Genomic DNA, 12,670 nt, shown 5'->3' on the forward strand with positions numbered 1-12,670 from the left:
AGTAAGATATGAAAAGTTTAACGTTTCCGGTCTTAGCATGCACACTATGGGAACAATTGTGTTTAATAGCCGGAGGATAATAAAAACCTACTGTTTCTCATGTTTTTTTTTTTCTTCACATAGCAAATGAATGAACTATTTACAAAAAGCTCAGCAATGTTCACAACTATTTGCCCATCAGCCATCCTGCGTGTATCTCTGGTCCGTACAGCAGAGGATACCCTCTGCTCACAAATCGAGGAAAACTGAAACCAACAAACCTCTGGAGCTTCTAAGTATCATGAAAGCAAAAGTAGTTGGACTTGAATAGCGAGTCAAACCTTTGACCACGCAGCACATTCCTTTCACGTTCAGTGATCTCCTGGGAAGCATTTTAGAAAACAAAGAGGTGTTTTCGCCATTTTTTCTTGCCACCATAAGGTTCAGTCGATGAACTTGAGCGACAAAAGCAAGTGTAACTAGATCGCCTGGATGTCCGAATGAACAGTCCTCCTTCTTCTGGATCTTTCTGGAACCAAATCATGTAATTTTTTGGGACACTTCTGAGGAAACAGCTTCACTGAATCTGCATTTCCATCGCAAATATGAACCCGAGGTTCAAAGTGCTGTTTCTTATCTATAACTCTATACCTTTTGTTCTGTAACACACTGTCACTAGAAGCAGTCGCCTAAAATTCTTTCTAATCAACTGGTATGGAATAAATTATTCCAGTTTATAAGCCACAAAGTCTTGTGTCATTATTCATTGACTGTTTTGGTTAGGGAGGGGGAAAAAAGAGGCATGAGAAAGGAATGAAGAAGAATTACATTTATTCATGTCACATGGGTGTTGTCTTCTAACACGCCCCATTCACACCATGAGGAGGGACGTGTCTCGTTTGTAGCCAGTTTGTGGTATAACCTGTGTGGCAGATACATCATTCATAATCGCTTGACGTCTCATGCTCAAACAGATTGTGGTTTTGTCAATTTAGTGAAGCTTTCCTGATTTTCTTTATTAGCTGTACTTCTTCTGGAACTTGCTTTTTCTTTGGTTGGCATGATGGATAATTGTTGTATGTCGAGTGAAGAACGAGAAGCTTACAGAATCCACCAAGACATCGAAAGACAGCTGCGAAAGGCCAAACAAGAAGCACAGCAACAGGTGAAGCTGTTACTTTTAGGTATGTTGATGTCTTTTTATCAGTTTTATGAGCTTACACGTCCATCGAATATACATTTCTTCTTTGCTGTATGTTTTATAGATACAGTTTTCCACAAAATGTGAATTTCTAGAAGCGTTAATCAGTTGATCTGTGTCCTCATGCAAATAAATGCAAATCCACCTCTATCTTCTGCCTGTGGCCCTGAAAACTTATTGTGTTTGTCATATTTGCATCTTTCTAACCAATAGATCATTTGTTAACTTTTAATAAGTGGGCTTAGAAATAACCTGTCAAGAAGCTCAAAATGTTTGTGTGATCATGATCCCAGCTATCCTATTTCATATATTTGTAACGCCATAATGAGTTTGTTGCTGATCAAGAATTCTCGTCTGGGAGATGGGAGAGATGAATGCACCCTGATGTTCAGCTTGATAATGTTCCTGCAGATTACAAATATTATATTACAAATATTTTGTCACTGTATTTAGGTCTGGTTTTTAAGTATACTTTACTTGTTTTTTTATTTCATTTATTTATTTGATTTTAACCCGAAGTTGAACCAGAAGGTTCATATTTCGAATATGAATTCACTCCAGTTCAGTGATTTAATTTCACTCATACTGTTATTATTTTTGTTTAGACCTGTCCATGACACATTCTAACGAATTTAGTTGATTCTATTTCCAAAAATTTAAACAAATTAGTAGCCTAATTTAAACAACTGCACCCTGACCAAGTAGTTAGTAAGGATGAATGAAACGAACCTTGTAAAAAAATATTGCCCAGCGATTCATGTTCATGTTAATCAGTGTGGTCTTTCATTGTCCCCTTAGCTTCGTGTATGACCGCTTGCTCACATGGAAGAAAAAAAAAAAACCTTCTGATCATGTGACTCTTTTTGTTCCATTTATGGGATCCCAGTCTGATTATGGGATCCCAGTCTGATGCACACTTCTGGTCTCAACCAGACTTCTGGCAAGCTTTCTTAAAAAAACAAACAAAAGGAATAGTGCGACTGCTAGTCGTATCTGTATTTGTATCTGTTTAGAACACATCTGTTCAATGTTATGACTTTTTTTTTAGCATCACACAGCTTCAAGCTGATCTAAATTCTTCAAAAATCTAAACTTGAACAGATGTGAGAGTGACAATGAGAATGAATTTTTCATGACCCCAAGCCTTGAGCACACTGCATACTTTAAATTCCAGATTTATAAATCAGGACTCCTGTAACATTCAAACATTTTATTATGTCACTAAAAGTCGTGACTAAAAAAAACCAAAAAAAAAAAAAAAAAAAGCCAGAAATATTTCTTGCACTGGCTTATCAATGTTGTGGAAAGGGTGCACATTTCTTGACACGTTTCTTTTCACAAAATCATGCGGTGTGTTTGAAAGGGCACATGTCTTTCTGCTGTCCAATACATCAGGAACAATCCATGCTGGGGGTGGTGTGATACGGCCCTATGTGAAGCAGCGGAGGCTGGTTTATGCTTATAATTTATAAGTGTGACTTTGCGTGTGTGTGTGTGTGTAGAAACACCGGCAACACAAGCGGTATTGTTCACACACTCGCCTGCCTATCTTATGTATCTATGTATCTTTAAGATTAATGTGACAGATATGTGACATTCTCTAGATGGTGTGTCAGATCCAAAACATTCCTGTCCATCTGGTTTCCAAGTTGAACTGTAAAATATTTAGTGATTTCATGCACAGCGACGGTAAACACACGAGCTCTGCTTCTCTTTAAAACTTTCTGCCGTCGTTGTGATTGTTGTCATGAGCTGTGTCTCAAATCAAAATCTCTAACCTTACACTCAAAAGTATTTTCCAGTAGCTGGAAACTCCAGAAGCCTGGTTTGCAAGACAGACCTTTTGGTAGGTTTGAAGGCTACATGAGAGCTATCTGACTAAAAATAACCAGAAATGTCTACAGGTACAGGCGAGAGTGGAAAAAGCACCTTCATCAAGCAAATGAGGATCATCCATGGAACAGGCTACTCAGAGGATGACAGGAGGGCCTTCACCCAGTCCATCTTCCAGAATATATTTGTTGCCGTGCAAGCCATGATCGAAGCCATGAAGACACTCCAGATCCCGTTCACAGATGACAAAAATGCAGTAAGCACTTGAGCCTGTACACACCCAATTATCAGACTGCTTCGAAGTCAATAATATTAATACAAAGAATAAAAATAACTTCATATATTCACATATCACCTTTAATTAATTGAAAATACAGCACAAAGGGCTCTGCAGAAGCAAATAATATTACAAAATACAACTGACTCCACATTTATTGGCACCCTTAATGAAAATAAGCAAAAAATGATAGAGAAAACAATGCATGTGGAGTAGTGCTAGTACTAGTGATGTCTTAACAACGTTGGAGACTCTTGTAGAGGATCTTGGACCCTCCATGGAAAAAAAAAAACCTGGAAACATGATTTCTTCAGCTGTTTGCTCAAATTAGCTAGCTAATTTCTGAACAATTAGCGTTATTATCTTTTAGTAGAATTGTGTGTAAATATTTTCAAAGGCCAAACTGAACTAAAAATTCCTGACAGATTTACAAAAGTTTCAGTAAAGCTAATTTTTTTCATCCTCACGTGTGTATGTTAATAAATGCCAATCAGGTGTCAATTATCAAGGACATGGCATATTTGATTTATATATATGAAATGTTCATTAAATAATGAAATATTTATTATATTCATGTGTGCAATTGAAATGTGTGTGTGTGTGTATGTGTGTGTATATATATATATATATATATATATATATATATATAGTGTGTGTGTGTATATGTGTATATACAGTATATATGTATATATATAATATAAAATATATGTAAAATGTGGTGTTCCTCCTTTGGCTGCTCCCATTAGGGGTCACCACAGTACACCATTGGGCCAAGTATTTGATATGGCACGGTTTTTATGCCCTTCCTGGTGCAACCCTCCCCAATTTTTATCCAGGCTCGGGACCGGCACTGAGCACACTGTTGCATGCAACCCCAGTGGCTGGGGTTGGTTCCTTGGCCAGGAATCAGACCTAGGCTGCAGCGGTGAGAGCGCTGTGGCCTAACCACTAGTCCTCTAAGGAGAGAGACAGACAGACAGACAGACAAATAATTGCATTAATTTGCACTTATCGCAAATAGCAATAAGCCTGTCAACAGAGGATCTCACAAAGGGATTCTTCTTGAATACATTAGTTTGTATCCAGCTTGATAAATAAGGCCCAATAATTTGGGAACCAATCATTTTGAACTTGACTATACCTAAACAGTAAACAAGGGATCAATTTCTAGGTTGTTGTGTGTTTCAGAGTTATGCCGCGATGCTGCTTAGTGTGACTCCAGATAATGTAAGCACTATGGATAAGCACTATGCTGAGGCTATAAGCAGCATGTGGCGAGATCCCAGCATGCAGCATTGCTATGACCGCAGGAGAGAGTACCAGCTCTCTGATTCAGCCAAATAGTGAGTTGCGCTCATCAAGGCTGTCTGTATACCTTACTATAATCCACTCATTTCTCATATAGATAGTGTGTACCTTGTACATATGGACCTGTGGTTGTAATTATTTGCAAACGTGATTTTAATTTTTAGTTACCTGGATGATATTGAGCGAATATCAGCTCCCCTTTACGTGCCCTCTGAGCAGGATATTCTCCGAGTCCGAGTTAAAACCACTGGAATCATTGAGTACCCCTTTAACATTAGCTCTGTTCTATTCAGGTGAGACGTTGACGAAATAATAATAATAAAAAAAAAGTTTAATAATGTTGAGTTGTATTAGATGAAGCTAAACACCTGTGTTGTTATAACAGGATGGTTGATGTAGGGGGTCAGCGCTCAGAGAGGAGGAAATGGATACACTGTTTTGAAGATGTGACTTCTATCATTTTCCTGGTGGCACTGAACGAGTATGACCAGGTCCTGTATGAGAACCCTAATGAGGTGGGATGTTCTTCCAGTCTGACTCATGATTACTCACTTTTACAACTAAACTGAGTGAAAAGTATGAAACCATGTCCTTTGTCTGGTCATAGAATCGTATGGAAGAGAGTAAAGGAGTCTTTAAAACCATCATCAACTACCAATTGTTCCATAGAACCTCCGTCATCATCTTTTTCAACAAGACAGATCTCCTTCAAGAGAAAATCAGCAAGTCCCACCTCGCAGACTACTATCCTGAATACGAAGGTCAGAGGTTTAAAATTCTACATAGTGTCAGAAGATTAGTGAAGCTGTTGTTTAATGATTGTAATAATTTTTCATGCTACTCATTTATGAGAAACAATTAAGAGATACAGAAGACTGTTAAAATGTACATATTAGATAAAATAAAAAACTTAATTTTACCCTTCATTAGCTCGTACTGGACCAAAGACTAAAATTTCTCATTTTTTAACAGAGAAGATAACAATAAATGACTTGTTTCCGTTAAAAGAGGCAGAAGATCTCCGACTAGTCAATTAAGAATAAGCAGTTAGTTATAAGGATGGATCACATTCTAAGGATAAGAAAAATAAAAATATACCTAGCTAGCTAGAGCTAATGCCAAGTATCAAGTTATTATGGTCAAGCTGATAGCTTAACTCTGTTGGCAGCTATGAGAGGTTAGCAATGTAGCTAAAAATAGCTAGCTGAATAACTAGCAATGGTGGCAGGAACCTTAATACTGCATTATGTTGGGAAATGTGTCAGTCTAGCCGTGATGTTAAACATATAGTGAGGGTCATGGTGGTTGTCTTCTATAAGTTTGAAGCTAATGACACTTAGTTATAATTTATCATATCATTTATCTTTCCATGCAAATTAGAATACCTCCAGATTTGATTTCTTCCATCTACGCTCCATTTTCCAGTGCTTGAGGTTGTAGCTGTGGTTATTGTGGTCATGGCATAAGCTTTTTTCCTCTAATCATTTTTCTTCCTGATGGATGTAACGATATTTAGTATGGCTGAAATAGTAGTGTATAAGTGCTCAGTTGTGGTAGTTATTCATTAACAAGGATAAATCAGGAAGGTTGTTAGCAAAGCCTTTGTTAGTGGTAGGGATTAGTGCTACTCCTGTAATGAGGTGTGAAACATATCGGTGCCTAAAGGCTGTTCATATGACATGAGAGTGGTTTGAGATACAGAAAATACTGTAGATTAATAACATTTTAAGACGAAAAAAACAAAAAAAACAAATTTAGGTTATGACTATGGTAGTGGGTGGGTCTTGTGACATCTTGACTAAAGCCTGTGGAGTTAGAAAAAGCTCCAGTGGATATAAAGTCTACACACCCCTGTTAAAAGTAGCGGTTTTTGTGATGTAAAAATATGAAACCAAGATAAATCATGTCCGATCTTTTTGCACCTTTAATGTGATATAACAACCAACAAAATTCAGTTGAAAAACAAAAAAACCTGGTTGCACAAGTGTGCACCCCATTTTATAAAGGGGCATGTGACTGTACTCAGAATTAACCAATCACATTCACACTCCTGTTCAAAAGTAATTTTCATACACCTGTCATCATTGAAGAGATTCGGATTAACCCCAAATAACGATCAGCTGTTTCTGTAGGATTTTCTTGACGTCTTCTTGGTCTCATCCGACTTCTGAAGCCATGGTCCACAAAGAGCTTATCAAGCATGTACAGGATCTCATGGTCGAAATGTATCAATCAGGAGAGGGGTATAAAAGAAATGTGGCAACAATCTCTTATATTCTTCACATGTTTGGGCTACTAGGTAGGGTGGCTAGACGGGAGCTCTTTTTCATGAAAAAAAAACAAACATCCCACCCTGCCTAAATCACCCCAAACCATATGACCAAATGTGTTATTTTCTGATAAACCAAGGTGAAGCTTTCTGGGCAAAATTCAAAAAGATATGTTTGACATGAAAACTAGACAGCTTATCACCCAAAGAACACTATATCCATGGTGAAGCATGGTGGTGGCAGCATCATTCTATGGGCTTGCTTGTCTTCAGCTGGGACTGGGGCTCTATTTCAAGATAGAGGGAAATCATGGATTGCTCCAATTACCAATCTAATTTAGGCACAAATCCCGCAGGCCTCTGTTAGACAGCTGAAGATGAAGAAACGTTTCACCTTCAAGCACGACAACGAGCCAAAGCACTAGACAAACTTCAACACTTTTCCTTCAGCTCTCACACAATCTAATCCTTTTTTTTGTGTGTGGAATCATCATAACACTGGACCTCAATAGGATTTAGCTGAAAAGAGGAAAATCATTAATAAAACAGTTTCCACATTCTCCATGTGCTCAGTTTGACCAATTGGATGAATAAAATGGTGGCCTGTTATGTGATTTGTTTTGTACAAGGTTTTCTAAATACTTGCAATGGCTCTTCTTACTCAGCGGCTCAATTTACCATGTTCGCTCCTTCTCTCCTGTTTGAATCATGCTCCTAGGTGATACCACAATGTGTCTGGCAATATATCATAAAGAAAAGAAATGAGATTTGGGAAGCGACCCAAATTAAGCCTACCATTATCTACAGTCCACTGCTAAAGTATTGGAATGGCAAAACCATGGCAGTTCTTTTGTTTGACTGCTTGACTGATGAGCTTCTGTGTTTTGGATCATGAGCAGATCCATTCTTTCTCCACACGTTGTCCTTTCCTTTCACTTTGGTAGAGCTTAATCTTTGTTTGCATCTTGTGGTATGGCTGTTATATTTCTGCTCTCAAAGTCTTCCTCGAATGGTGGATTGTGATACCTTCACTCCTGCCCTGTGGAGGTTGTTGGTGATGTCACTGACTGTTGTTTTTGGGTTTTCACAGCTCTCACAATGTTTCTGTCATCAGCTGCTGTTGTTTTCCTTGGCTGACCTGTTCAATGTCTGGTTGTTAGAACACCAGGAGTTTGTTTCTTTCAGAACAGTCCGAATTGTTATATTGGCTATGCCCAAGGCTCGTGCAATATTTCTGATCGATTTTCCTTTTCTCAGCTTTCTGGTCTTCATGTTGGTTTATCCTTTTTAACAACAAATGCAGTCTTCACAGACGAAACAGGGCTCAAACCAAGAGTAGACATTCAGAGCTATTAATTGTTTAAACAATCAATCTAACAGGGCACACCAGGGCAATAAGAAATACCCGTCAGTCACGTGTCCCAATATTTTTGATCACTTGAGTGGGTTCAAATGAAAGGTGCCATGTTCTAAGTTGTTTAACACATCATAGCTTTAAATATCAGGAAATGAAAGCTGAATCTATCTGATCTGGTCTGATTCTGATCCATCACCTCAAATTCATCTTTTTATCGCAAACACAAATGTCTTTAATTTATAGCAAAAACAAAAAATTTGCCTTGCCGTTCCAATACTTTCGGAAGGGACTGTAACTGACCATTTTATTGTTATGTTATCTTCGACATTGATTTTTTTTTTAATTCAGACCTCAAATAAACAACCTAAACAAAGAAAGTTTTTCTTTCAAGGGTAATTTTTCCTTTCACTTATTCCACTATAGCAGTGGTAGAAATTGTAAGCAACGTTGCAAACACATTGTAATCCTTTTTTTCTCCACAGGCCCCAAGAATGATGCAAAAGCAGCGATGAAGTTCATCCTCAAAATGTATGAAGCTCTGAACTCGGATGCATGCAAGCGCCTGTACTCGCATTTCACGTGTGCCACAGACACGGAAAATATCCGTCTAATCTTTTCAGCTGTGAAAGACACCATCATGAGGATCCACTTTGAGGACTTCAGTCTGACTTAGAACATGTGCAGCTATGTCTTTTATTTTGATAGTATAATTATTTATTTACTACTGTTATTTAGATGTCACATTCCTTTACAGAAGAGTCATGATTCACATGTGAATTTTACCTGTATTTTTTTTACTTCACATATTATGTTTTACAAATTTTTCACATGTGCAGGTGTTTTTATTTTTTCCAGATGTGATTTTTTTTCTTGCATGATTTTTTTTGGACAATTATGTACACATGTTCATTTTTACATGTGATCACATATTATATCCATGATCTATTCACACTAGCAGTTTCAAGCCATAACATGGTGAAATGCATCTTCACATCAGCATATGCTCAGATGTGAAATGGACATGAATTTTCTGTAAGGGTTGTTATTTTTTTTTTTAAGAGGACAGTTATGCTTTGTTTTGTGTGTTTTGAATATTTCGGTAACCCTACAGTGTAATACTGCCAATATTGCATTTTAAAGGTTCCTTTCGTTTTGTACAAAATCACATTTTCCCATCTAGAAGCTGGAACTTTTCAACATTCAAACCCTTAAAGAACTGTTTTTATTTTCTCTGAGAGTGTAGGTTTGGAGCTAGCCCTACTAACCTACCCTTTATAGGGTGTGCTAATTGATGTTTCCAAATGAGGGATATTTAAATTTACATGTTCTTAAAAACACCATTGAATCCAATAATGCAGCCAAATGGCATATTAACAGTTTGTGAATAACCAATGAACCTGTTCTGTGCTGGGGCTTAGTGGTTAACACGTTTGCCTGTCACCTCTGGGGCTGGGGGTTCGAATCCCGCCTCCGCCCCGTGTGCACAGAGCTCGCATGTTCTTCCCCTGTGCTTCGGGGTTTCCTCTGGGTTCTCCGGTTTCCTCCTCCAGTCCAAAGACATGCGTATACACATTTCCAAACTGTCAGTAGCATTTGAATGTGTGTGTGATTGTGCCCTGTGATGGGTTGGCACCTCGTCCAGGGTGTCCCCTGCCTTGTGCCTCGAGTTCCCTGGGATAGGCTCCAGGATCCCTGCGACCCTGTGTAGGATAAGCGGTACGAAAAATGGATGGAAGGATGTTCTGTGTTGTACTTCAGAATATGTCCACTAGGTGACAGCACTGTATTTGGGTCGGCCTACCAGTGATCAGGTCACCCCAGCTCGATTCAGTGAGTCAGATCATTTGACTCAGCTCAGCAATAAGACTCGACTCTTTCGGCTATCAAATGACTCACTGTGGTTTTTTTTTTTGGTTTTTTTTGCAATATAATGATAGATTATCCTTCTTTGCCTAAAATGACTGAAATTATTTAATGAAATCTTGCTCTAGTTTGTAATGAACAGAATAAGATTACATTTTATAAAATCTATTAAAATAACTGATAATCAGGACCACGATATAGTAACTATCCCTGCCTGAATGTTTCTGAAGTATTTTTGATTAAATTGCACAAGTAACAGCAGTAACAGCATTGCTGTCGTTTAAAAAAAAAAAGAAAAAAGTTTCAGCTCATTGAGTTGACTCTTTTAGATGAATGCTGAGTGCTGATTCAAACATGCACAATAACACAATATTATATATATTATAATTAATAAAATGAATTGTACAGCAGCCTCCTTCAGTTAATTAGAAGGTAAATTAAGATTAACCAATTTAAGCCCTAGCTAGGCAAAGAACAATCTCCAGTTATAATATATATCGCAAACTGGCGATGAGTCGACTGTTAGTGGTGAGACCTAGCCAAATGATCACACTCACCCAAACAAGCTGGAATTCCCATTTCAAGTCACCACATGGAAATGGAAATTTTAAACCACCTCTGTCTTAATAAACTGTAAATGCATATTTTTGCGTATTCTAAAATATATTGCACACTTGTAAGCGTTTCAACTCTAAATATGTGTACCTACTGACATCTTGGAATTATAAGGTTCCACTTGAGTTATAAATTATTATTTATATACTTAGAAGTTATTTGTAATTATTTATAAATGTTATATCTGAGAGGGTTTTTTTTTAAAATACAAAATGAAAAAGTTGTATCTGGTTTGTCCTAGAAATGACAGTGCTTCATATATGATATTCTATGGGAAGATGAGACAGAAGAAAAAAAAAAACACTGCACACCAACACCAAAACCTCGTCTGTGAAGCATGGTGGAGGGTGCATCAGAGTTTGCACCTGCTTTGCTTTTGAGAGTTAAAACTTTATGGCTCAATATTTTAAGATCTCACAATTAAAGTTGCAGTGATTAAGGCTTACAGTTGCAAGGTCATGCTAGGTCTTAAAGCAACTGTCTATACCAAAAAGTTTTGTTGTATACTTAAAATATTTAGAAAATAATTTATTGAGGAAATGGCAGAGTTTTAGTATGGAGAGTTAGTATCATGTTATTTTATTTTATTTTATTTAATGTAGTGCTGTTGGTGCTGTTATGGAGTGTTTTGTCTTGTTTCCTTATATTTTAAAATATTTTGTTGTGATTAAATTTATTGAAATGAAATACTACTAATATTTCTAGTGTATCTCATGTGATTTTAATGTTGAAAAATGACCAGATTTCTGACATGATTAGTCCTTTGTGTGTCTGAGGGTTTTTAACATTACAGGTTTAAACAAGCAACAATGTCTTTAAAATTGTACTCTGCTCTATTGCTTGTATTCCTTCATTTCTAAGCTCTGTTTCTGATCCGCTGTTCAATCGTTGTTACCGCACTGCCATAGTGATGACCTTTGGACCAGAAAGCTTCAGTGGGAGAGATTAAGTGCAACCTGATCGTCCAAGAAGGACCTGGGATTCGAAGGTGTGCTACGATAAACACAGCAAATTTCCATTGTAAAGGGACAGTCAGTGATTTTTGGTAGGCGGAAACTGAAATGCTGTTTTGAAACTCAAAATACAAACAAATATGGTCTCTCCCTTCAGTGTGCCCTGAAAAGCCACGCCCCCCAGGCTAGGACACCTGAATGAGCCGGGGGTTTTTGAATTCATGGGCAAGTAGAGACCACTCCATGTCCTGATTGGTTGGTGTTGAATTCGTGGTCCACAGCCTGACATTCCTGCTGTGAGCACGTGTTTATTTGAAACTGCTTGAATGTGAAAAGAAGTAGTACAAGTATTACAATGTTTTTGAGGGTACTACTAGTACTTATGTAGCAAAATAATTAAGAGATACCAGTGCTTCAGGGATGATGTTCTATGGAAAGATGAGACAGAAGCTGAACAGAAGACAGGCACTGCACAGCAACACCAAAATCTCATCTCATCTGTGAAGCATGGTGGAGGTAGCATCATGGTTTCTGGCTGCATTATGGACAGCTTGCAATTTTTTGAGGAAATAATACATTTAATGTTATCAAGTATCAAGACATTTTATAGGAACATTTCAGGGTAGCGTAAAGCTTAAAGAAGTTTGGTGATTAAACAAGACAATGACACCCCCCCCAAAAAAAAAAAAAAAAAAAAAAAGTCAACAACAGATAATTTGTATTTTGGTATGGCCGGACTTTAACCCCAAACGAGATGTCATGTCATGACATGCAGAGGGCTGTTCATGCAACAATATTAACAAACTGAAACAGTTTTATAGGAAAAATTCCATCTCAAGTCTGCTGTAGGAAACATTTGCTTATTATTTGTGGAGGTTATTGCTGCTGAAAGAGCTTTAAATGCAAAGGTTCACATCCTTTTTCCAGTCAGTACTGTTAATGATTAATCTATATGTGCAATAAATGGTACTAGTTTAAACTGAATGTGTTGCCTATTGTCTTATATTGAGATCAG

At 37.5% G+C, this 12,670-nt stretch overlaps 1 protein-coding gene across 1 annotated transcript; it reads left to right on the forward strand.

Annotated features, from left to right (window-relative positions):
• Positions 1-82: 82 nt before the first annotated feature.
• Positions 83-12,598, forward strand: LOC113531146 (guanine nucleotide-binding protein subunit alpha-14). Its single transcript, XM_026921679.3, is given in 8 exon segments — positions 83-870; positions 873-1,163; positions 3,085-3,269; positions 4,479-4,633; positions 4,763-4,891; positions 4,984-5,113; positions 5,206-5,359; positions 8,707-12,598. Coding segments are annotated over 8 exon segments (1,290 nt in total). The 5' UTR covers positions 83-815; the 3' UTR covers positions 8,898-12,598.
• Positions 12,599-12,670: the final 72 nt, after the last annotated feature.

This window comes from Pangasianodon hypophthalmus, chromosome 27 (genome assembly GCF_027358585.1).
Source record: "Pangasianodon hypophthalmus isolate fPanHyp1 chromosome 27, fPanHyp1.pri, whole genome shotgun sequence".
NCBI classification, from domain to species: domain Eukaryota; kingdom Metazoa; phylum Chordata; class Actinopteri; order Siluriformes; family Pangasiidae; genus Pangasianodon; species Pangasianodon hypophthalmus.